Source organism: Tasmannia lanceolata, unplaced genomic scaffold (assembly GCF_043159265.1).
Source record: "Tasmannia lanceolata isolate RefF3 unplaced genomic scaffold, GAP_Taslan_0.1 ptg000015l, whole genome shotgun sequence".
Classification (NCBI taxonomy): Eukaryota; Viridiplantae; Streptophyta; class Magnoliopsida; order Canellales; family Winteraceae; genus Tasmannia; species Tasmannia lanceolata.
The window spans coordinates 17,496,055-17,523,450 of NW_027518692.1; the positions used below are offsets into that span (position 1 = coordinate 17,496,055).

Below are 27,396 nucleotides of genomic sequence, written 5' to 3' on the forward strand. Positions count from 1 at the left end.
AATAAAACATTATACCTACTTAACCTATTAAATTTGTTAATACAACACTTATTATAACTGTACTATTATGCGGAAATTAAAATTTAAGAATTGATTAAAATATTTAAGTGAATCCACAAATCTGTCTTTTTGAAGTTTGCCACATACCATGTCAAAATTCTGACACTGGTACCCATACTGATGCAACATAGCCAGTGATGATACCACAGAACCTGCAAATGCCCAACGGTGCCTACATAGCTGAAAAATGTGGATCCACAGACTATTCTGATATTTAATACAACAATTTCATAGACAGCAGACCGAAATTAAAACAATCACAGATAAAAGAAACGAAAAAAGATAAATACACACCGTCCTGTAACTTGGTTCGCTTCTAGGTGGCTTTGTAAGTGATAAGCAAGCCTCTAAAGCTCTAATTGTTTGGGGCGTCTAATTAGTAAAAGCTCATGTTGGTAATTCATCATTGCATCAAAAGCCGGAAGGCCTCGTTATCCATCTCGAGCGCGTACTCATATCCAAGATTGTTGGCACGATCTTGGAATTCATCCATGTCGGAGCCCGGAACTTGGATACCCACCAATACATTTGCACCTATTTCACCCTGTCAAGGAAAAACAACAGTCACACATTTTGGTAGATCAAATTGATGTCTTGTTCTTCATTGTGTATAGAATCCAACCGCAAAATGCAAACAGAATATAAAAGAAATAACACAATTAAAGTAAGTTTGGAAAGTGATAAATAGTGTGGTTTTCAGGGTCGGCACCTGTGCTCGATAATGGAACAAGCTAATGTTCCAATAAGGACTGAAGGTATGCAAGAACTTCATTAGAGCACCTGGCCTCTCAGGGAAGATGAATCGGCAAAGACATTCATCCTCAACATTTGATCGACCTCCCATCTGAAAGAAAAAATAAAATCATAGAATCAGAACCGCCTCCATCCAGAAAGTCACTCGCTATTTTCTGCAAGAATATATGCATGGTGAGATGGAAAATGAAATAAACTAGGGCATGTTCGACAACCCTTCTAAAAATAGTTTCCGCATATTTTATAGGCGCAAGAATGAGAAAAATAGGGAAATCCCAAAAATCATGTTCGGTAAACACGGCCCATAGAGTAAAGTTCTTTTTTTTTTCTCCTTTTTTCCACGTTCGTTGATGAGCTTTTGCGGAGTGACTCGGAGTCAGCTTCCGCAGATTCTCATTAGACCGTTTCTATCTGAATTCTTGGCGAGAATGAGAAGCTATGCCGGACACCCCCTTAATGTGGCTAAAGCCACCTTTTCCTCTGAAAGTGTCACTCATAAGCATATTTCATCTTCAGAAACAAAAGTTTAACAGGTGGGGGTGTCAATGAGCCAAGCCCACAAGCTAAATGGATCCAAAAGTTTACCTTGTAATCCGGCTGGATCAATATTCAGGCTATTGATCTCTTTAAACAAAGTTGAGATAAAGTGCAGCCCATTAATAACAAGCATCCTAATGAAGTGTTTCTCTTCTTTAAGTGGCATAAACAACATTTATTCAAAAATGTAAAACAACATTTGGACAAATGAAGAGAAGTCCAGCAACTGCATTTCCCATTCCACACAATGTATAAGCTCTTTCCAATCTGATTCTAACATTGTCTAGCAAGGAAGAAACATCATGGTGCTCTCAATAGATGTTTGTGGAATTGGAGGACCTAATGACTTGCTAACTATGGTTTGGATAATTAATGTTGGAGTTTTTTTAGTCATATAATATTTAGACGCAAATATCAACTCTTACGAGTTTCTTCAACTCAAAAGGTCATCAAAGTTATAAAAAAAAATGACAGCATAAACATTTGCTCAAACCTGAATAAATTGAGGCAATGTTAACTAAAAAGAGGGGATTAAAAGCATTACACATCCTTTTTTTATTTTTTTAAAAAGGTTACTTATTCATTGCTGTAAGAATATTACATCAAAGGGGGGACAGAGCACCCCACCTATGCAATAAAACCTACAGCCAAGACTCGGAAAACACTGCCTTGCATTACAGAGCACTAGCAGACACCAAGCTGCCTACCCAGTTCACAACCCAATCTAGAAGCATTTCACAAGGCAAAAACAACCTATCAACACAGAATTCCTCACTCCTTGCGATCTGTTCCTGATCAAAGTGATAGATAAGATTGGCCTGAACTACCCGTGCTGTGATGAGGTTGGCCATTTCGCCCTAGGAGCACTAAAAACCTGAAATATCCCAAGCAGCGCAGCCCAAACTAATGGTCAAGAGCCTCCATGGACTTTCGCTCCACTCCATCCTTTGCAAGACGATCCACGATGTCATTTGCAAACCACCTCATGTGTGAGACTTTTGGGTTTAGCATTTTACATGGGTCCCTGATTTCAATGGTAATATTATCTAGATTCCATGGGCCCGGTGCTTTGCAGCTGCCCCACGTCAAGAAATTTGACGAATCACCTTATTGTCATGGAATACGCCACCGTGCCGGCCCTGGTTCGCTTTGTCACTCCCATCAAAATTAAATTTAATCTAGCTGGACGGTGGTGGGTTCCATTTTGGCGTTACCTTCGTTTTTATCTCTCTTTCCCAAATGATTGTCTTCCAATTTCTTAGGATTTCACATATGGAGTATGCCTCTAAAGAGAAGTTATTCTTCCCCCACGCCACAATGTCAATTTTGATGTCTGTTGTTAGATGTATGTGTATGTTGCCTAAGGGCATAGTGATCATTGTATCTACACTCTTTATATAAATACATAAGTGAGGGGGAGAACTCTCCAACTCACTCTTTCTCTTTACTCTCTTCTCTTCTCGTCGAAAATGGAATCAGAGCCCTAGGGTTTGGATCCCTAGGGACCACCATTGTTACCCATTCCTTCTCCTCCCTCTCTACCCATTCAACCCCCCCTCCCCCCCGTAAACCACCCCCTCCTTCTCATGTCCCCCCCGTAAACCCCTCCCCCCCTAATCCCCACCGTAAAACCCTTCGTAATCCCCCTGCCACCCCCCGCCCGTACACACCCCACCCCTTTTTTTAACCTCCCTAAACCTCTTATCCTCTTCTTCTCCCTTCCTTTTCTCATGGCCTAAATTCTTCTTGCAATTTTCTTTTCTTTTCTTTTTATGTTTGTGGCTCCGATTTTGGCCTCTTTTGATTCATCTCTCTCTATATCTTCGTCGGATCCTTCTTGTGTTGGCTTCCCTCTCTATCGGAGCCGTGGCCCTCTTTACGGCCCTCTCGCCTGATCATTATCTTGTCCTCATTCTCCTTATTCTATCTTGGCAGTGTGACTATAGGTCTCTCTCTTATTGTTCGTTAGCTACTCTCCTTCATCATATTCTCCCTCGTAGGAGCAGTCCTTTCCTCAGATGACCTCTGAGAAATTGCATGGCTCTAATTATCTCAGGTGGTGCCAGGCTGTTGAGACATATCTTCTTGCCAAGGGTCGCATATCCCTTATTGAGTGTGATCCTCCTGCCTCTTATGTCCCGTCCTGTGATAGATGGCGGCAGGACAATGCTATGATCTGCACCCTCCTCTGGCAGAGTATGGTTCCTGCTGTTGCAGGACCGATGATGAGCCTGCCCTCGGCCAAGGCTATTTGGGATCACACTGCTTTGCTTTATTCTGGGGTTGATAACCTCACACGTATCTTTGCTACTTATTCAGAGTGGATTGGCCTTGAGCATGGGGATGGCTCTCTGTCCACCTACTACAACCGCTTCGCTTCTCTTTGCCAGTAGTTGGATGCCTTCATGCCTCTTACCTCCGACCTCAGTGTTCTTGCACGCCAGCGGGACCAACTCAGGGCTATTCATGACCTTCACTCCTTGAGACCAAATTTCTAACCCTTTCGCCAGCAGCTACTTGGATCACGGTCTCTTCCCTCTCTTACTGAGATCTACTCACAGGCCCAGCAATACGTCCCGGGTGGCTCTTCTACTGTTATTTGCTACACACTTCATCCAGAGCTTCTCCCTCTCCGATCGTCCCACATTATTGCTTCTGACCCAATTGATGCGGCGTCGTCTCCATCCATCATCCACCATTCTAGCAATGTGTCATCCCCTGCCCAGCCTGACACTCTCACCATCTCTAGAGTCGATTATGATGAGCTCTGACGTCTCTGTCTTAGCAGCCGTCCACCCACAACTGGTTTTGCCCATCCAGGTAGTTCACCTGCTACTCTTCTTACTCGGTTGAGTCCCTAGATTATTGATTCTAGTGCCTCTAATCACTTGACTCGTAACTCCTCCCTTAGTTCCTTTCATCCATTTCATTCTCGGACGGTTACTCTTGTTGATGAGACTACAGCTCCCATCTCTGGTGTTGGGACCCTTACTCCCCATGAAGGATTCAGGGCTTTACTTTATCCTCTGTTCTTTGTGTTCCTAAGTCCCCTTTTAACTTACTCAAATTGCTAAAGCCCTTAATTGCTCTGTCTCAGTTTTCCCTTCTTACTGTTTGTTTCCGGATCCCTCGACAGGGAGGACAATTGGCTCGGGATGTGAGGTGGATGGTCTATATCATCTTCAGTGCACACCCCCACGCACCATTTTGCATAGTTCGGTGGACGCCTATCAGTGGCATTGTCGTCTTGGTCATCCTTCCCTTCAACGCCTCCAGCAGACTTTTGTTGTCTCTTCACCGCTTCAGCCCTTTCAGTGCGAGTCATGTGAACTCGGGAAACACCATCGTGTGTCTTTTCCTCCTCGGGCTATTAGTCGAGTGTCTAGTCCTTTTGAGTTAGTTCATTCTGATGTGTGGGGTCCCTCGAGAACCACCTCTCTTGCTGGATACATATACTTTATTGTTTTTGTGGACGATTATTCTTAAATGACATGTCTATATTTATTAAAGGATAGATCTGAAGTTTTCACTGCTTTTCACGCTTTCTATGCTGAGATCGTTACTCAATACTCTTTCTCTCTTAAATGTTTAGGCACCGATAATGCTAGGGAGCACACCTCCCGTGTCTTTCAGGATTTCCTAGCCTCTCATGGCATTCTACATCAGTCTACATCAGTCCTCTTGCGTTTACACCTTCCCAGCAAAACGGTGTAGTTGAGAGGAAGTTGAGGTATTTACTTGATATGGCTCGTACCGTGCTCTTTCATATGCATGTTCCCAAATTGTATTGGAGCGACGCTATCCTTACAGCTGGTTTCTTAGCCAACCATCTACCTTCTTCAGTTCTCGATGGTCATTCTCCCTTTTCTGTTCTACACCCCCAGGGCGATCCCTTTTCGCTTACTCCACGAGTATTTGGTTATGTCCCTCTTGTTCACAACCTTACTCTGGGTTTGGATAAGTTAGACCCACAGGTTGGGCACTGTGTCTTTCTGGGATACTCTCGTACCCAAAAGGGCTACACGTGTTACAGCCCTAGACTTCGTCGCCTTTTTGTATCCGCAGATGGTACCTTCTTTGAGTCTCGTCCCTTCTTCTCTCCTGTGCATATCCCTCCTACCTCTCCTTTATGCCTTCCTCTCCCCTTTCCAGTTCTTCCTGACCCGGTTTCTCCGGCTCTTCCTCCCTTAGATGTACCCGTCCCTCCACCTGCCACGGAGTCCTCTCCTTCCCCGGTTTCGGCAGTTCGTTCTCCGCTTACTATTAGCAGCGTTGACGAGTTGTTCCTCCTCCATCTCCTCTCGAGGCGTCTCTTTAGCCGGAGATCCCGGCCTCTACCCCGCAGGTACCTTCTCCTTCTTCTTCTAATGTAGCTGTCGATGCTCTTATTGCCTCACGCACTCGTTTACGCACTATTGCTCACCCTATTTCATCTTATGTTTCTCATGATCATCTTACCCCTTCATTTCGTACCTTCATATCTGCTTTGTCTTTTGTTTCCTTACCTAAGTCTGTGCAGGAGGCTCTTCCACGCCTTGGGTGGCGTACTGCTATGGACAGTGAGATGGCCGCACTTCAGGCCAATCTTACTTGGGATATAGTTTCCCCTCCTTCGGGTGCTCACCCTATTGGCTGTCGATGGGTTTATTCCATCAAATATTTTCCAGGTGGGACGGTTGCGCGCCTTAAGGCGCGTTTGGTTGCCAAATGATATACACAGACCTATGGGATTGACTACCATGAGACCTTCTCTCCTGTGGCTAAGATTCCTTCAGTGCATGTTTTTTATTTCTCTTGCAGTCAATCATGGCTGGCCATTGTATCAGCTAGACATCAAAAATGCCTTCCTCCATGGTGATTTGGCTGAGGAGGAATACATGGAGCAACCTCCTGGTTATGTTGCTCAGGGGGAGATGTCCTCCTCAGTATGTCGGCTTCGCAAATCATTGTATGGTCTCAAACAGTCCCTCGCGAGCCTAGTTTGGGAGGTTCAGTGAGGCCCTCATGAGATATAGCATGAGGCAGTGTGCAGTTGACTAGACCAGATATTTCTTATGCCATGGGAGTTGTTAGCTAGTTCATGAGTGCTCCTCGTACATCCCATTTGGCAGCTGTGAGCGAGACTTGAAAAGCGCCCCAGGAAAATGGCTGCTTTTCAAAAGACATGGCCATCAGAGTGTAGAAGGATACAGTGATGCCAATTGGGCATGTTCTCTCACAGATAGGCGCTCCGCTATTGGCTATTGTACAATTGTGGGAGGAAACTTGTGGGAGGAAACTTAGTGTCCTGGCGAAGCAAGAAGCAAAATGTTATAGCCAAGTCTAGTGCTGAAGCCGAATATCGAGCCATGTCACATACTAGCAGTGAGCTTATCTGGCTACAATCTCTTCTGTCTGAGATTGGATTTTCCTCGCCCTCCCCAGTTCAGCTATACTGTGACAACAAGGCACCCATTCACATTGCTACCAATCTGTTCTTCCATGTGTACTAAGCACATAGAGGTGGACTATCACTTCATACGTCACAGGATTCAGCAGAGAGATATACACTACTTTCACTCGGTCGGCAGACCAACTTGCTAATGTTACCAAGCTTGGAATGCTCAATATTGACATTCTAGCTTGAGGGGGAGTGTTAGATGTGTGTATGTTGCCTAAGGGCATAGTGGTCATTGTATCTACACTCTTTATATAGATACATAAGTGAGGGGGTGTAACGTCTGCAAATTTCTTCCCTAAAACTTTTTCTATTTAAGTTGATAATGGCACTCCTCTTAAAGTGATTGATCTATTTTGGTTAAATACACCCTAGTTGATTAATTTAGCGGGTCCTTTTCAGTTTTTACTATTTACAACTTTAGAACTTAATTGGGACTAAGGGTAAAATAGTAAATTTCTAATTTGGATGAAGTAAAAAGGTTATAAACTTGGAAAATATAGGAACCGGATTTTTAATTTTTTTCAAAAACACAAGGTACTGCAACAACAGTGCCCATTGCTTTATTATTTGGGGAAGTGTATATCCACCCACCCCCCTTTATTTCCACAGCCACCCCTCTGTTTTATAAGAGGAGCCATGTATACAATCAAGGGGGCTGCCCGAAGTAAAAATAGGGCTGAATATATCACTTCCCTTTATTAACCTTAGCCCCTTTTTTATATTTTTTTTCTATTGTTTGATTTGCAGGTTTGGATAAAAATAAAATGGGTTTGAAGCCATCGAATGGGTTTTAGGTATGGAAGATGAAGGTGATGATATAGGGAGATAGGTGGGCTTGATTCGGAGTGGTTGTATGATAAATCAAGGGTTTTGAAAGTTATGGAAATACATGAAGATTTGGACATAAAAACTACTGAAATCAAGGAGGCTTGGATTTTGCACCAATTAGGGTTTTAAATCTTGAAGCAACACAAAGAAAGAAGATTTGAAGTTTGGTTGTACTTACTTGAAATCAAAGGTAAAAATAGATTCCTAGCCCCCTTCTCTTCTTCTTCTTCAATCTCCCAATCTCACCCGACCAACTCTCTCTATCCCGCTCTCTCTCTACACATGAAGTGGGTTTTTGGACTCTTGGTTTGGAAAACTCACGGATACACAGTGAGTTTAACAACTCATGATGAATGGATTTTATTGAAACCCATATTTCTAAGTTTCCTCTGCTGCGATGATTTCTAAAACACTAAGGTTTCCTAACCAACCCTAATGCCCAATAGAAAGTCCATCTATATTTGAAATTTTAGAAGGAGTGTCATTACCAATCCTTAAGGCTTAATTTAAAGTGAATAATCTAAACAATTGGAAAGCAAGTGGGCCCACTTACAAGTACACTCGGCAGCTCAAATTGGGCGTGTGTAGCAAGAAAGAAAAAAAAAATCCAGTTCCGTCTTAGAAATGGGGTAGCTGGACAAAACTTAAATACAAGCCAAACACGTGGTAGTTGTCTTTCTTAATAGTACAAAAGTGGTTGATTTTCAGCCCAATATTATTTTGATAAGTGCACAAACGATTCGTATTTCTCCTAGTTGTCAGCATTTTGCTTAGAGAGCTAAATTTGTGATTTATTGCGCGCTTTTCGAACCTCATCAGTAGCATCATGGATGCGTGTGTTGTGTTTGGTACTTAAGAACCGGGTTGTACAAATATTTGTAGGCTATTCTTTAAAAAGGGGTTTATAAAAGTGTTTTTTGTAATTCCTTTTAGCAACACTTTGAGATAATGGACAAGACTAGTTAGTGTAATTATTAAAAAAATGATAATGGTAAGTACCTTTTCCTCTTATCGCTAAAACGCACAAAACCCTATAAAACTGAAAATCTTCAACACCATGCTTAAGCGAAACCAATTAAATTAAGATGACTGACATGTTAGTTGAAAGAGAAATTTTGATATCATTGGTATGTAATTGGTACAGGACACCCTCTTGATTGATTCGTACAAACTTGTTGGCATCGTCTTACCTCGATAATCAAGGCAAGTTGTAGTTGACTTATGTAATAACGGTTCTAGTAATGGCTTGTATTATGAATTTAGTTCTTTATTATAATATTCAAATACGTCATATTTCTGTACCTTAGAATTTCAATGACAAGAGAATTTTGAAAGAAATTCATTTGAAAAAAAATATGATCTTATGCATATATTCCTTGTCGTTGTTTGGTAACGTTATTGAACTATGTATATATGCGTGGCATATATATATAAAGACATATGCTTCTACCCGCTTCGGCCAGGTGATGATGACATGGGATATATACATAAGATGTTTTTAGCAAAATGGATTGAGGATAGATTTATTGGACCCATGATGTTGTTTTTACTTTAGTTACTTACATTTATCTCTTGGTTGTATTGGCATCTTTTATTTCCCTGCGTGCCATATTCTGTTGATTCACCATGATTCGTTCTTATTAGTGATCTTACTTACCCATCATATGCTTTGTTATTGTTCTCCTTAGTCTATCTATATTTCGTTATCTCCTGGAACTGATATATACTGAACAATATTGTAATGCAATTTTCATTATAGCACATTTATTACATAAAGTCTTCTCCAGTTGTACAACTTGCTGGACGTATTTTTCCACCCATAGGTTTTGAGGAGATTGATGAGGGGGCTTTCGCAAACGAGCAAATTTAAACAACATAGGATGGGGATTGAGCAATCGTAGTCTGGGAATGATGTTTTCCCAAAGAATTAGAGTTTCATTTTTAGTTATTTGTTGAGCTTCCGCAGATAGTAGTAGTTATGGATTTTGTTGATTACAAATTTTAATTAGGATTTGAAAGTATGTAATAGGATTTTTAAGTTTTGGAATAAGATTGCTCATCTTTATTATTATCTTAGCATTGGTATTTTGTGTGTTATTTTAAAAAAAAATTATGGTGTTTTTCCGTAGCGACTCGATGCAGAAATTGGGTCGTTACAGGGGGAGAACTTTCCAACTCACTCTTTCTCTTTATTCTCTTCTCTTCTCCTCCAACATCTGGTATTATCCTTCCCAATCTCCTTTCCTTTTCCAAAGAAGTGGCTATTTCTTTCCCTCCAAATGTGCCAAATAAGAGCATATGTTAACAAACTCCAAAGCACCTGCCCCATTTTTCCGAACGCACCGCTACTCCAATGAAGGATTGTTTTCTTCACCAATTTATGAAACACCCATGACATTCCAAATCTTCTAATGATCGTCCTCCATATCTTGAAAGAGAAGTTGCAATGCAGTAATACATGATCTAATGTTTCTTCCTCTTCCTTACAGAAAATGCATCTGTTGGCAAGTGCAATCTTTCTCCTCTTCAATCGCTCAAAAGTATTAATCCTTTCGCCTGCCATGGTTCAAGCGAAAGCGACGATTCGAGGGGGTGCCATGCTCGCCAAATTCTTAAGATTTTAGAAGTACCTCTGTCCTCTCTTGCCATCAGTTTCCTACATATACTGTCCCATTAAGCATATGAAGATTAAGCAAATTTATGTGTTAGGCTGGATAACTTTCTTTAACATATATTCATGGAAGCACCATCGGCTTGGCTTACAAGTTCCAATCCAAATATGAGCCATCTCTAGAAATTCATATTCATGGGACCACAATCCCTGGGTGTGTGGGTTCGATATAGACAGCTCAGCAATATATCAGCTCAGGTATTTAACATGATAATTTCCAGTTTTGATGTTTTAATTGGGCTTATCAGAAAGTATAGCAGAAAATAAATAGAATAAAAAACATAGGAAATTCAAAAAGCAAATAAAGGTTATCAAAACTAAAATTCATATGTATGTATGTAAGAAATGAAAATTTTGCAATATACAATATATGCATTTTTTTATGACATAGGGTATCCCCACCCCATTTTAGGGCAGGACTAATCCCTATGGATTCACGCAATCACCCGTAAACCACGCGCATTGGGTTTACCACTAGGGGATTCGAACTCTCGTCACTGGGGAGCATACCCATGACTTTAAGCCAAAGAGCCACACCCGTCCGGGTTAATATTCAATATATGTATTATCACAATAATTCAATTTATCAGGCAATTTTCAAGATAAAATCATTTCAAATAGTTATCGCAAAAAATGAAGTTATCAGAGATAAACTGTCCAATAGTTCCCAATGATTTTCACTATTGAAGGCTGGGAGATGGGTTCTAAAGTCTGCAAGGACAAACAAGAAAAACAAAGTACAAAACAAGGGGATTTCGTAGTCAAGATAGTTACTAGATGTCGTAGATGATCTTTCGCCAAGTCATTATTTGTGAGATCAATAGTTCGGAGTTGGGAAGATTCCATACGCTCCACCATTGCTTTGAGATCATTAATCGTATGAACACCAACACTGCAAACAATTAGAAACAATAGAAGACATGGAATTAGCACCTTCTTCCCAATAATATTAGCTAAGACAATATATGAATTATCAGACAAATCCCCTAGAGGGAAGGTTTCAGATAATAAAGTTCTACCATCAAGAAAACGCAAAAAAATGAATTACAATGTGGAGACAAATATAGAGGGTGCAGAAATAACACTTTTTAGAAAGAATTCGAAATTTTTATGGAATGAAAGAAAAATGAGGAAACAAATTCACCAGGTAAATCATTTAAATAAATCAAATTGTACTCACCTATACAAAACAAGGGCTTCTTCTTTATTAGCATCGTATCTGTATTTGAACTCAGTGATATTTATTGGACCAACCTGTCATCACAAAAATGGTCTCTATGTCAACAATCCAGGTGAAACAATTCAATAGTGGGTTGAAAAGATGATACAATACTTATTTGTACCTACCATTTCAGCAAATAACTTAAAGCTCCCCTTCTCCTCCGGCAAAAATGATGCTAGGACAGCCTCTCGTTTCCTACCAACATCGGCAAGTTCGGTTACCAACCTTAGCCTATCAAAGTTCATATTTGCCCCACTTGTTATTGCCACCACAGCTTCACCCTTCAGACCATAGTATTTACAGTATGCCTCAGCTCCCGCTAGGGAAAGTGCACCTGCTGGTTCTAGAATGCTCCTTTTCTCTTCAAACATGTCCTACAGTATGGACACCCAATTACTCTAATCCCTAGTTATCATAATTTTAAGGGAAACAATGCATAGTTTTAGCATGTTCCGCTATACCAAAGTATGAAACACAATGAATTGAGGAAATTGCAAAAATTCATCACCTTCTAGCACAAAACAAAGCAGAGCAGGTATTGACGAAACCACCAATACTAACAGCTTATAAGCACTAACAGAGACAAACAAAAAACCATCATCAACAATTTCTTCAAGCATCTGCTAAGGATGAGCTTTGCCAGCAGAAAAACAGAAAAAAAAAACGGAAAATAAGACAGATATTATGAGGGAAAGGAGTTTTCAATGATAAGATTGATCCTCTCTACACCTTCCCTGGCCAGAAAATCTGCCATCTCATTTGTGGATCTTTGCATATGCTTGATCAATGGTCCAATATCTCTACAAAGGTCCAAGACTTCAATAACAAAGAGGAAGCCTCGACAAAGCCTAAAACCCAATAAATAGCACTCTTACAATCACCCTTGAAGGTGATTGCCCTCATCAGGAAGAATGATGGTGCAAAACTTCTTTACACACAGGCGGGATAGCTCCTCGGGTGTGCTCTGTTTGGGCAACTCGATAGGAAGGGGAGCCTGTAGCTGTGGATACAACATTGAAAGCTTGAAAGACACCTACCTCGACATCATTGAGGCAAGCTACTCTGTATACGAGGCGCTCCAAACCTTGGAGATAAATAGGGACTGTTGTAGGAAAAACCTCATCCTGCTCGGAAATGGGAAGAAGATCGGCAACTCGACTCGCTCTTCACCTCGAAACAATCATAACTCTCATAGATCTGTTAGTGAAAGTGAGTGGCAATCTCTCGATCGAAGGACCTTGCGGAATGGGAGGCGAGAAGGTCGAAAAACTGAAGGTTATAACCCTGATAATATCCAGCTCCATTATGGATCTGGAAGCGAAGGTGAGCGACATGCCTTGGAACAAAGAGGCTCGGGGGGGTGGAAACACTTGGGTTGTGCCTAGGTTTAAGCCACAAAAGCGAACGCCGAAGTTTCCTATGGAGGATTGGGAATGTTCCAGTTGTGGGTACAACAATTTCGGAGGTAGAAGTCAATGAAGAAGATGCTTTACGAAGATCAGAAATGGCATCACTATGAAGAAGCATGTTCGTGGAGATCTTCCTAAATGTTTGGAATTAGTTGATGATGCCAATGAAATTCATAGCAAAATCCCGGAACTATGTGTTTCTTGTAAAGAGATAGAGGAACGTGAGAGATTCCTCAGGTCATGCTTGGTGGGGCGTATAAAAATTAGGAGCTGGAAGTTGGAAGAGTTTTGGGAATGGGCTAAGAAATCGTAGGGAATGCCTAACCTCCAACAACCTATGTCAATTAATACCAGAGAACGTCTATTCCAATTTGAATCGGAAAAACAAGCAAGTGAATTGCTCCATCGGAGGTGAGGCTATGGGAAATTGCCTTACCTCTCTGCAACCATGGCACCCGGCTAAACCCATTTGGATAAGATTCTATGACATTTCACTTCATGCGTGGACATCCTCAACGATTGAATCTCTTGGTATGTTATTTGGTCAGGTCTTGCAAATTAAGATGCATGGGCACCATGGTTATTGTTTGGCCTTTACTTCAGAAAAAGTCCTAACTCCAAAGTGGAAATGTTTAAGTCCATTTATTAACTTGAGGATTGAGAACAGATGTTATTTAATAAATGTGAAGAGCAGCTTGGATGAAGAGGTCATCAATGGTGGTTTGATTATTAATGATACTCTCAACTTGGATGACAAATTCGATCATGCAAAAAGGGGTAAATCCACCTCCAGCATATTGATACCGGAGGATAGGATAATCTCCAGCAAGGTATGTAAAGGAAAACCAGAATTTGTTCAGAATTGCGGACCATTGAAGAACCCAAAATTCAAATTTGAATTGGGGTCCAATTGGGCGGAAACCTCATTGGCAGGAATGATGAGGCACCCAAAAGCTGGCACGACGGGAAGGACATAGGAACATTGGATTCCAAGGCTGATTTTGAGGTCGGATTTGTGGACGGTACCCCCCCCCCCCCCCCCCCCAACCCCCACCCCCATTGGCCAGGATGCAGAAACTTTAGTATCATGCGGATGCAGATGGATGGTTCTCGAAAAAGGCCAAGCCTAGGGCATTTAATGACATTACTTTGGATAAGGAGAAAACGTGGAATTGTAACCAAAGGGCGACGAATAGAGATATTAAATCGCGTCGTGTCCTGAGGGTAGAGAGTAAAATCTTTTCACTGTCTAACCATCATTTGAATCGCAAAAAGGCTAACAACAGACTCATCACACCGCGTCCCATTCTCAAGTATCGAGGAAAATCCTCGAAAAGGAATACGAAAGGATTTTGTGCTAATCCCGCAAACCTCATGCGGCACAGGTATGGAATCGAGAAAAGTCATTTCAGGAACTCAAGAGTTGGCTCGACTCAATATTAAAAAGGGGAGGGTACGGGCTATGGAAGGTACGAACCAAAATAGAGAAAACTAGTCTCCACTCTCCTAGACATTTTGGAATTATTCAATATGGATGAGGGCTATAATTCTTCTAACCGGAAAAAAGAAACTGGTGAAGGAAGGATTAGGCGTGGAGAAACTACAACATTTAAAAAGCATGGACCTTCTAAGCGATCAAGGCGCCAACGTTCTGCCACATGAGGAGAAATCACACAAGCTTACTTGGAGCATTAATGGAACAAACTATTACAGGAGGCTAAATGAAGGAGGATGAAATCGAGGCCCTTACTGGCAAAAGATCATTGGAGGAGGTCTGTGTCCCTCTCCATGAACTCTCACACTTTAAAAAAGCTCTGGCTAAAGAAAAAAAGGCCTTGGGAGTGGATACGGACTCCGAAGAGGAAGAATGGGAGACTGTTGTCAGCCATGAGACAGCTCAATCTAAGGACTCTATGGATGCAGATCTTAGTGAGCAGATCGAGAGTTGCATGGAAGGGCTGAAAAGGGAGTGGAGAACGACTATGTGGAAGTAGTGAACGAGGAAAAGCAAGATTTTCAGGAAGAATTTGGAGAAATGGTGAAAATGGGTAAATCTTTGGGGATCGGATATGAGAAAAATGCGTCGAATACAAAGGAGATGCTTCTAGACATCGAGAAGCGAGACGCAATGGAGAAAGGAATGACACTGGCCAAGGGGAGCAGGGAGCTTAAGGCTCTTAAGAAATAGGGGTTTCCTTGACCTTTTGTTGTAAATGTTTTTTTTTTGGGCGGGGGTCTGATATATTTTGTTTGGCGTTTTTGTTTTTTCCGGAGAATGGTGCAGGTTTTTTCTTGCTCTTCTTGAAGGTTGAAGAGGCGTGCTGTAAAGGTCTGATGATGGGAAACTTTGCCCTTATTGAGGAGGTGGCTGTGAACAAGGTTTTAAATTTCAGTTTCGGAATGCGTTTTGGGGCTCACCGAAACCGAAATTTCTAAATTTCGTTCGAAATTTTACGAGATCAATAAAGGTAATATTTTATCTCGCCTGAAATTTCAGGCGAAATTACCGAAATTTATTTCGCACGAAATTGCGGTAGTTTCGCCCGAAATTTTAGGGAAATATTAAATAATGAATAAAATACAATTTTTAACATTATCTCCCTAAAATTTCGGATCGAAATTTCAAGAAAACGAAATTCCGAAATAAAGTAACGTTTCGGGTTTACCATATTTCGATTTCAGTATCCATCGAAACCCGAAATTTCGTTAATTTCAAATTTCGGTTGAGATTTAAAACCTTGGCTGCGAACTGAGATTAATGGAGTGTGCTTGAGGGACCTTGGGTCCTTCGCTACTCGAGGATTCTTCCTCTGTTTAATCTCTACTTTAATCAGGGTTAAAGGACATGATATGATTTGCGGTAAGAAAAGTTTTTTTTTCTTTGTGCTTCTGGAGGAAGCTTCAAGTGATTAATGATGGTTTTTGACATGAATCTTGTTTTTTGGGTCTTCATCTGATATGTTGAAGGGGATGAATTGTACTGATATCCGAGAGGTGCTTGAGGAACCTTGGTTCTTCGCTGCTCGTGATTTGGCTTGCCCTTGGATAGATAGCCTATGGTTGAATTGAAGGTTTGAGGTTTTAAATTTCAGAGGGTATGGTATGTTGATGATGAAAGTCTCGTATGGTGTTGACATTTGGGCTCCTGGGGTATTGGGGGAAGTTGTAATTATGTGTTTAATTATGGAGGTGCAGCGTGGGTTACCAACTGAAGTTTATAAGGATGTTCCTGATGATGTTCTTTCTTCTTTTCGTTGCTTTTTGCCCGTTGGAGAGTACTCCTCTAGCTGTTCATGATGTATGTAATGGGGTGGGACTACTTGTCCCAATCTTTGTACATCTTGTTATTATTATTATTATTATTATATATATATATATATATATATATATATATAGAGAGAGAGAGAGAGAGAGAGAAAAAACTGTTGGTGAGCTTAAGCGCACCATTTTTTTGGTGCGCTTAAGTTGTTATAACACCTCCCATTGGTGCGCTTAAGCGGGACCCAGCGGGACCCAAACATTTAAACGAATGGGAGGCGTTATAACAACTTAAGCGCACCAAAAAAATGGTGAGCTTAAGCGCACCAACAGTTTTCTCATATATATATATATATATATATATATATATATATATATATATATATATGAGAGAACATTTCCCACACACTTGTGTAGGTAAGTTACCTACACACTAGCTTAAAATACAGTGGGGGCCCACATTGTTTGGGTGATCCAAACAATTCATTTGAATGGTCCTCACATAGATAGGGTGTCCACAAAAAATCAGATCCATAGGATCATCCTAACCATTCAAACTATGGAGGCAAAAAATCGACTAATTTGTGAAGGTTTATACACGTCCATTTTACTTCCACAAATCGTAGGGTTGGGATGATCCTATGGATCTGATTTTTTGTGGACACCCTATCTATGTGAGGACCATTCAAATGAATTGTTTGGATCACCCAAACAATGTGGGCCCCCACTGTATTTTAAGCTAGTGTGTAGGTAACTTACCTACACAAGTGTGTAGGAAATGTTCTCTCTCTCTCTCTCTCTCTCTCTCTCTCTCTCTCTCTCTCTCTATATATATATATATATATATATATATATATATATATATATATATATATATATATATATGTCAATTTTCAAAAAAACAAAAAAAAACAATCACCCTTGACCACTAGATTTTCGGATAGCTCCTTCAATATGGGAAGGCTGGTAAAGTTCTAATCTCCTAGAATCACAAACACATTATAATTGCTGAAAAGCTTGTTTCCCAAATCTGTTCACAAACCTGAACGAAACTCGTACCTACTCTATATCTTTCTTCTGACAGGGCTTTCTTTTAAGAGGAATACTAGGGACAATTGGACAAACAGCCAGTTCACTAAGATATATAGGTGAAACAAAAAGACAAATTTTAAATTTACCTCAAAAACAAGGTATTCACCCACTCCTGAAAATAAAATCTGAGCTGTTGGGCTGAAGTTTGCAAAAGAGGCACGTCTTTGACCTCACCCTAATAGCCTTGTACCATTCAAAAGGCATATGGATGAACTCCCTAAAATCTTCAGCTAACACTCTTCAACTTTTGTAGTAAATACTAAATAGACTAGAAAATTCTCTATTTTTTTGGAGAACTATTGTTCAGACCATTCAAATTTACAAAAACACACAGAATATGTAAATATGATTATAACTTTTCCACTAAGTTTTGGAGAAGAAGCAAGAAACTTAAAGTAGTATAACTTCAAAATATTTAAGAAAGAAGATAGAACAATGAAAAAGAAATGCATTGGATTGGCAGATCCAGGTAAAAGTATTTTACTGGTCAATTGGGCGCACCTAGAAAGATCTAAATTGACACAGAAAAGAAGACTTATGTAAAATGTAACATGAAATGGCATTTATCTAGTAATTGTTTGTGAAATAGTAGCAGTTAAACAAAATGAACCACCACAAATAGTATCATAAGCGCATGAAAGTCTTCACCTTTATTGAGGCACAAATAGCATCGCGACTAACAAGAACCACACCGTCAACTAATTCCCTGCATAAGCGAAAAGTTTCTTCTCCGACTACTTTCACAGCTACACCATCTGCAAAACCTCCCACCTGCTCCAGCATGATTCTTTCCCCATGATGTAACGACAATGCCATTGCATTTGCATCAAAGGGTTCTACTCCAATTACTTTGACCTAAATAAAAGATCTAAGCAAATCAGTACTTAAAAATTTAAATGTAAGATTCAATTTCCATGTACACTAAGGGGCCGTTTGGATACGCCGATTTTAGAATCTTGGATTTCCTCAAAATTCTAGATGGGAGAAGAGAGAAGAAGGAGGCCGTCCGTTTCACTTTTCTTTAGAATCTTGGATTTTAAGTAAGAAAACCAGGTTTTAGTAATCTCTCCCCCATCCTGAGATTTCTAAAACCTGGAAACATGGGATGATCTCCTACTCTCTTGCTAACGGAAAGAAACGCGAGAAATCAGAAAACGATGGCTGGTCTCCTTTTTCTATCATCTCCCATCTACGATTTTGAGGAAATCCACGATTCTAAAATCCGCGTATCCAAACAGCCCCTAAAAATAGAGGTATAATTTGCTATAGTAGTAAATCTAAGAAAATCCAAGAATCGTATAAAGTCAAGAGTATTTTTCCACGTAAAGTACATGTTTTAATATCCAAACATCTAGTTCGTTACTTCGATATAAGGGGAATGTCAAGAAAGAACACAAATAAAACAAATGAAAAGATAGTCAAGTGCATATGCTACAAGATTAAACTTCTATGCAATAAAGCATATAGGTTAACTATGAGTAAATTCTTTGTTTTTTTTTTTTTTTTTTTTTTGAAAAAATGAAACCCAAGAATTCATGAACCCTATAAATTTACATGACTACTACTACCTGTTTTTAACATAACAAGAACACAAGTAATCGAGATAATTAAAATGTGTGTGCCGGGTAAACTATCATTACAACTTAGGCCTTGGCAAATATCCATTTTCATTTTTCGTTGGTTAACTGGTCATTTTCCCAATTATATATTGCACCATTAATGAAAAAGCAACCCAAAACCCAATATGGACTTACAGACCTCTGGTCGAACTCGCTTCACATAAGTGGCTATGCCAGCTATTAGTCCTCCACCACCCACTGGTACAAATATCGCATGCAAAGGACCTTGTAATTGGCGAATGATTTCCATTCCTACAGTTCCCTGTCCCACAATCACATCTGGATGATCAAAAGGAGGTACGAATGTGAATCCATCCTTCTCACCTCTCTCTTTAGCATACAATTGTGCTTCGTCATAGGAATCCCCCACAAGAACAACTGTTGCGCCTAACCTCTGAACAGATTTCCACTGAGAAACATGGAAAATATTTAGAAAAAAAAAAGGAATACTAATGGGAATCCAAACCAAACAATGCATGACCGATAACTAAGAAATGATCATTTATGGACCATCTAACCTTGATTTCCGGTGTTGTAACAGGCATAGCAATCACAGCATCACAATTTAGTTCTTTTGCGGCCAATGCAACCCCTTGTGCATGGTTTCCAGCTGACGAGCAGATAACACCCTTGTCCAACTGCTCCCTAGAAAGCTTGACCATCATGTTATACGCTCCTCGTAACTTAAATGAGAAAACCTATACATTCAATCATCAAAACAATCACTACCAAGCTATGAAACTTTGAGATAGATACAAAGGGTGCGTCAAGGAGAATCTCTCCATAATGTTTTACAATTACATGCTTGGATGTATAATGACAATGCTATCAGACGTGTTAATATGAATATTAGGTCACATACGTACAGGGCATAGAAAAAATTTTACCCAAACACATAGAAATGCATTAGCCAATGCTAGTAGGGTGTGTTGCCAAAAAGAGCATCTAACGCATACTATTCGTTTCTTTTCTTGGAAACCTTGAGAAACTAAAAGCTATCAACATGAGAAAAGCAATATATGGCACCAAGGGAGCACTCTACAAGCAAATCAAGGATTAGTGTCACTGTGTATGGTCAGACATATCTGATTAAAACTAATAAACAGATGCATCCATGGTTCAGAGCATAACGAGGGGTCGACACACCACAATACACTCAAGCAAGGTAGATTTACTTTTATTTTTGGTCAGATATGCCTGGCCATGTCACTCCCTTTTCTTTAAGAACCATTCGACTTATTTTTAGAAGAAATTCGGAATTCAGATTAGAAAATTGCAACCCCTTGCACTAAACTATATTTATGTTCAACCAAATTGAAGACCAGAGAAAAACATTTTTAATGGGAATTGAATCTACATTTCTCTGAACCAAAATTTTTTCAGCAGGTTCCATTTTAATTATGTACCCATATAAATTTCCCAGGGGAAAAAATCCCAATGTCATATGAAATGGGTTATTTTTTTCACTGTAATTGAATTTCTTAACTTTCCCAAACTTTCCTTCCAATAAATTTTGCACTTTTCTATAAAATCAGAGGCAATCTTCATTTACTGTTCTTGTTGCTAGAAAGTAAGAAAGCACAAAGAAATGCATCCAGTGTTAGCCACTTTTTCTTCCATATTTTCGTTCAGTAAGTGGCACTCTACTGTGAGGCAACCAATCACTCCAAAAGCTTAATATGTTATAGTTAGTGTTATTTAATCATTTATACTTCAACACTCCCCCTCATGTGTGGCCCGGCCCATCTTTGGATTTTTAATATCAAGGAGTTGTTGGGTTTTGAGTTTTGAACAAGGGACCTGCCTTGAGGTAACATCGATACCATGTGAAACAACCAATCACTCCAATAGCTTAAGCTGTTAAAGTTGGTGTTATTTAATCATTTATGCTTCAACAATTACAGATGGCTCACATAATGTGAACATGATGGTTCATTGGGCAGGCTCTGTCTACAACCCAAACATTACATAGATCAGACCATCATATACTATCCTAACCATTTCGCTTGGAACTCTTAACAATCTCCCCCTTCATGCAAGAGCAAAGTGGGAATTTTCTACGTCCTCGATAAACCGGAGTTACCACGCCCCAGCTCTGATACCACTTGTTGGAACTCGGGCAGAACTCACTCTTAAAAGCTAGCCATTAAGGAGGGTGCCCCAAGTCTTTACAAGCCCTTCCACATCCATTCACTTTTCTGATATCGGATCTTTGCTTTCACGTGGAACTCCTAACACATCTCATAAAATGAACTTTTACCAATTGAATATAGACGATGGACCGAGTCACTTCTTAAAAATCAATTTGGGGTACTCAGAGTTCCACCATAAAATTGGAATCCACACAAAATCTCACCAAGTGAATCAAAATGATACAGCCAGCACTTGCAAGGAAGAAGACGACCAAATAAACCAAGCAAAATCTCGCACGCCCCGGTGGAAGTGCCTCGTGATAACGCAATTCGTTTCGAGGAATTCCAAAGTATATCATTGATAAGGAACGTCCCAGATAAAAAGCAACTACAACTCATGATTTGCACTACTACAAATCAGGAGTCGTTACCAACAATGACTCTTGCAGAAATTAGAACTTAACAATTATAGACTCCCTAACAGCTAGGACTCTATGTAGAAATTAGAAATTAAAACTTATGACTCCTGTAGAAATTAGAAATAATACTTAGATAGTGATGATCGTATCATTTCCCTGCTCCTTGTGAAGAACCTTGTCACCAAGGTTCAAAATTTGGAAAGCGAGCCTTGAAGTCATACCAGTATTCCCTTGTAGCATCCTCGGGAGGTCTATTCATCCACTGCACCAAGACTTGAGTTACTGCTTGGTTGTTGCGCTTCACCATGCGTTGGTCCAAAACTGCGATTGGTTCCACCAAAAACTGGCCTTCATCGTTAGCTTCTGGAAGTGTCGTCTGCGATATCACATGCTGTCCCAATTAACGTTTCAAGCATGAAACATGAAATAACAGTTGAACCTTTGAAGTGGCTGGCAGGTCCAATTTATAAGTTACAGGTCTAATACGTTGCAACACAGGAATGGCCCATTGAACTTGGGTGCAAGCTTCATATTTCCACAAGAAAGCCATAGTAGTCTGTTGATGAGGATGTACGGGAAGGAAGACCAAATCCCCCACTTGAAATTCACATTCAGACCTTCTACTATCGGCTTGTTTCATAAAATGAGCTGCCCGATGTAAATTTTCGCGGACTGTTCAGAGAAAGCTGTCTCTCTCCTTCAATTGTTGATCCACTGCTGCCACTTTAGTTCCTCCTGGAGAGTAAAGAGTAAGAGATGGCGGAGATTGCCCATACACAATCTCGTATGGCGCAGTTTTGGTGGCCGAGTGTAAGGATGTGTTATACCACCACTCTGCGAGTAGAAGCCAGCGAGCCCACTACTTCAGTTTGTCACCTGTTGTGCATCTCAAATATGTTTCGACGCAACGGTTGACCACGTTGGTCTGGCCATCTGTTTGAGGATCGTACGCAGAGCTCATCTGTAATTGCGAACCCTAGAGTCGAAATATTTCCTGCCAAAATGCAATGAGGAATACCGGATCACGATAACTGACGATCGAACTGGCATGCCATGAAGCTTGAAAATGTTGTCGAAGAATGCTTGAGCTACTATGATTGTTGTATATGGATGACTAAGAGCTACAAAGTGAGCATACTTGCTCAAACGATCCACCACCGGAAAAATGACGCTCTTACTAAGAGAAACCGGTAGACGCTCGGTAAAGTCCATTGACAGCTCCGTCCAAATCCGTGTGGGGATCTGTAATGGCTGTAGCAACCCCGGTGTAGCTACCGTTTCTCCTTTGTTTCGATGACAAGTCTCACATTCTAAAACACACGACGAATATCCCGCTGGAAACCTTTCCAATAGAAAACCCGGCCCACATTTTTTAGGGTCTTGAGATATCCAGCGTGACCACTAGTTGGGCTACTGTATAACACCCATAAGATAGCTTCATGTTGGAAAGAGGTTGGGCTCAGGACCAGCTGGCCTTTATGCCGCAGTTCTTCATCCACCCATGTAATCCCGGAATTTGCACTCAAATTATCTTGTAAATCTGTGATAAGTTGTTGCAGCTCAGGATCTGTCTGCCATTCAGCCTTTACTTGCATTATCCATATGATGCCATAGGTGTAGTGATAGCCTGCAACTCGGCTTCTTCATACTGGAGTGATGGTGCCACCTTATTTCCGCTCCCCTTTTATAATGTATTTCATAGTCATAGCCGAGCAGTTTAGCCAACCAATTTTGTTGGGCTGGAGTGCTAATTCGTTGCTCCAGTAAGAACTTCAAGCTGTAGTGATCTGTTCGGATCTTGAAATACTTGCCAATCAGATACCTGCACTGCATGCACAATAGCAAGCATTTCTTTCTCATAGGTGTACAGAGCTAAATGCTTCGCTGAGAGGGCTTTGCTAGTGGAAGCAATGGGCCGGCCTTCCTGCAATAATACCACTCTAATTCCCACACCGCACTCATCACTCTCAATGATGAACTCCTTGGTAAAGTCTGGCAAGGCCAATACCAGGGTGGAGCACATAGCTTGCTCGAGTGTGTCGTTTCTGCATCTATCGTCCAATTGAGCCCTTCTTTTTTGAGCATGTCAATAAGTGGCTTACTAATCTTGCCAGTCTTTGACAAAGTGGTGATAATAGCCTGTAAGCCCTAGGAAGCCTCGTAGTGCTTTCAATGTGGTGAAGTAGCTTGAAGCGCTCGCTTCGCACCCTTGAATTCTGATTCACGAATGAATTGGGAAAGCCAACAGAAAGATTCATTTCTGAGTTTTTTGGATCGTCCTCTGACCAATGCGGTACCCTCCCGTTTTTTGTTTCCCATCCCATTGGGTTTACCTTGTTCACAGGTTGACTCCATGACAGCAAGAAAAGGCGAGACTTCTATAAGAAATGCTGACATGGATAAAAAAGGAGGTTGAGCTATGAGGCTACCAGGTACTTTCCAGTCCTGTAAGGTTTAGAGGGGCTCTTACTTTTTAGGGTGGGCATCCGTTCTATTGTATCGACACTCCGCCTTAAACGGGGCTCCATTGCATGTGCTCGGGGTAGAAGTTTTGTATACATGTATTGCCATGTTATTAAGTATTTTGATATAAGTTCTTTTCTCTATAAGAGGTGGAATAGAATACCCCGTTGAAGCGTAATCATAATACGTCTGTAATGCATTGTATGTCCCCTCATTCCCTTTTACCAGTGCCAGTCTCCCTCACGAGAACAGGGTATCCATGCCTCACCCCTGCATTTTACCGTAAGGTGCTCCATAGGCCTAACGACAGATCAGGTTCCATCTGCCAGGTTTCAGCCAGCTAACAATGTTTTCCACCTTTGCAGGTCAGTGGCCACTGGCCACACTACCTTTGAAATAATGTTCCCTTAATATTCTAATCAAGGTTTTAAATTTCGGTTTCGTTACCGGTTTCAGGCCTCACAAAAACCGAAATTTCGGTCGAAATTTCGCTCAAAATCCGGCGACTTAATAAAAACTATATTTTATTTGTTAACGAAAGCCCTGAAATTTCGGTCGAAATCCCTAAAATTTCGCACGGAATTTCGACCGAAATTCTGAAATTTCGTACGAAATAATTACCTATTTCGGGTAAGTGCCATTTCGGTTTCGGTCTCCACCGAAACCCGAAATTTCGGATTTCGGTCAAAATTTAAAACCATGATTCTAATTGTGTCTGTCCAAAGGTGCGTTTGCTTCGTTTCACATGTAAACGATGATGACAGAGTGTAGAGAAAGTAGTGCGCAAGTGTTGAATATGCTCTGGCCAACTTTGACTATACACTAATATATCATCAAAAAGACAAGCACAAACTTCCGAAGACAAGGCTTGAAATGTCATTCATGGTGCACTGAATGTTGAAGGAGCATTGGTCAAACCGAAAGGCATGACGAGAAATTCGTAATAGTACCCTTCATGGGTGCAGCTTTGTGAATGTCGGGTTGATGAACCCAGATTTGGTGATACCCTGATCTAAGATCCAACTTAAAAAAGATTTGGGCTCCATGTAGCTAGTCGAGTAACTCATTGATGGCAGGTATCGGAAACTTGTCTTTGGCGGTCACCCGATTTAAAGCCTTGTAGTCAACACAAAACCGCCAAGTGTTGTCCTTTTTTTCTTACTAAGAGGACCGGCGAAGAAAATGGGCTAACTCTAGGCTGTATTATGTCGGTACTCGGCATCTCCCGCACAAGATTTTCTATTTCATTTTTGTGCATATAGGGATACCTATAGAGGACCAGACATTAACAGGAGTAGTACCTGGCAATAGCAGTATTTTGTGGTCATGTGCACGCTCAGGTGGAAGTCCCTTTGGTTCGTCAAAGATCTTGCCAAATTCAATGAGAGGGTGGTCCGTATTGTTCTCACTTTCAACAGTTATAGAGCACAACGTAGCCAAGGCTCCCTGTCCATGCTTCTTTAGAGTCTTCTCCATCTTGCTCCGACCAATGGTCTGTAGTTCTCCACTTTTGGCCCCACGCATTGCGTGTTGACGTCCGTCTAACCAAAACTCCATACGAAGCTTAGAGAAGTTCCACAATATATCGCCTAGCGTTTTGGGCCATTGAATGCCCAAAACCACAACATAACCTTCTAGCGGTAGTAATCAGACCTCGGTCGTAAACTCCGCGCACCCAATGAAAGTTGGGACAGATGCCCTTGCACATCAATTGGTGTCCGTTTGTCACCTTCACCTTTAAGGGTTGTGTTGGTTGCACCGTGCACCCCGTCCGCTTTGCCACTCGAGGACCTGAGAAATTGTGAGTGCTGCCAGAGTCGATCAAAATCACCACCGGCCTTCATTTGATGTACCCTTGGATATGCTTTGTTTTAGGCGTAAGGGTAGCCATAAAGGCGTGGACTGAAATTTCCACCTCTTCATTCTCCTCCACATCCTTGGAGGCAGTGTCGTCCTCTGTATCCGACCCTCCGGCCTCAATAAGGAATAGTTGTCGCTTCTTACAACGATGACCCAGTGTAAATTGTTCATCAAAGTTGAAGCACAATCCCTTGAAAAGCCTTTCATTCATCTCGGACCGCATAATGTATTTAATGGGAACATTTGAAGAGCTCTATGTCGACCTAAGGAGTGGGTGGTTTAGGAGTTGGAATCTCTCGTAGTTGATCTGCACGTGGCTGATTGACTCTACTCCGACGAGTTAGGGCCTCTGTATTGTCTTCTTGGAGTCGTGCCAGCCCCAATGCTTGGCTGATCGTAGTAGGTTTGAACACATGAACGGCAGTGTGGATTTCGTCATTGAGCCCACTCACAAAACAACTGATGAAGAATTCAACACCAAGACCAGACGTTCTTGCTGCCAATTCTTCGAAACTATTGATGTTTGGCGAAGCTTGGTTAGGGCTCTCGTGAAATCTCTGAGGCCTTTCAGAATTTCAGACTAAACCGGGTGCAAAGGGCGTCTACCAGATCCTTCCAAGTGAACCATTGTAATGCCCTTTTCACAGATGTACTTTTTTTGCTGCTCAGATATCTGGTTGTAGTCAAAGAATTGCTCCACTCTGCTTCAAGTTTATTGGAGTACTGATTTCTAGTTTCCTCCGCCAACAGGTGCCATGCTCTGATACCAGATGATACAACCAACTATATAACTCATGACTTGAACTCTTACAAATCAGGAGACTTTACCAACTATAACTCTTGCAGAAATTAGAAATTAACAATTATAGACTCCATAAAAGCTAGGATTCTATGCAGAAATTAGAAATAATCCTTAGATAGTGATGACTGATGATAGTATCAAAATCCCAAAGAATAAAAAACTCAGATTAAACAAGCAACAAAACCCACCCAAAATTTCAATACCACAATCAAAGAAAATGAAACAAAAACCCAAATTCAAATCTCACCGGCTGGAGATCCTCCCTCTTAAGCCAGACCTCAACTCCCAACCTCTCCGAGAGCTTGGTTGCTAACTGCAACGGAGACTCAACCGCGACATCATAAACCCTAGAAGAGAGTATGTCGGTAAGGTAAGCCATGGCGGCCGGGATCGCATCTCCGTCATCAGAACCGGCGGTCTTCTCCGAGATTCCGCCGAGATAACCGCTTTCGTACTTTAAGGAATTGGAATGGACCCGTTTCAGATTTCCGCCGGAAATGGCAGTCTGATTTGGTGACAAGGTAGAAAAAGAAGAGTTTTTCTGAGGGATTTCGGAAATGGCAACAGAGATTGAAAACTTCTTCCGAGGTTTAACGTGGCTTCTGGAAATAGAAACCGTGGTTGCAGAGGCACGTGCGGGTGATTGCATAGGCACGTGCGGTGGGGTGTGAAGGATGGCCTCCATTAGAGAGACGGAGTGTTCTGCTGTGCCTTGTTTTTGTGAGACATGTGTAGGGTGAATTTTTTACGGTATCCGCCCGTATTTGAAAGTTTGTTTGGAAAAAAAATGTAAATGGTGTGAGTTTATATACGGTGTCCGCCCGTACTTGC

The 27,396-nt window shown here is 41.0% G+C and overlaps 1 protein-coding gene across 1 annotated transcript; it reads right to left on the reverse strand.

The window, feature by feature from the left end:
* Positions 1-219: 219 nt before the first annotated feature.
* LOC143846103 (threonine dehydratase 1 biosynthetic, chloroplastic-like) lies at positions 220-27,303 on the reverse strand. Its single transcript, XM_077354519.1, has 9 exons — positions 26,813-27,303; positions 19,408-19,587; positions 19,029-19,298; positions 17,919-18,125; positions 11,637-11,885; positions 11,470-11,543; positions 11,064-11,181; positions 770-904; positions 220-604 (listed from the first exon to the last, which is right to left on the reverse strand). The coding sequence occupies exons 1-9, from the start codon at positions 27,248-27,250 to the stop codon at positions 464-466; spliced, it is 1,812 nt and encodes a 603-aa protein (XP_077210634.1). The 5' UTR covers positions 27,251-27,303; the 3' UTR covers positions 220-463.
* Positions 27,304-27,396: the final 93 nt, after the last annotated feature.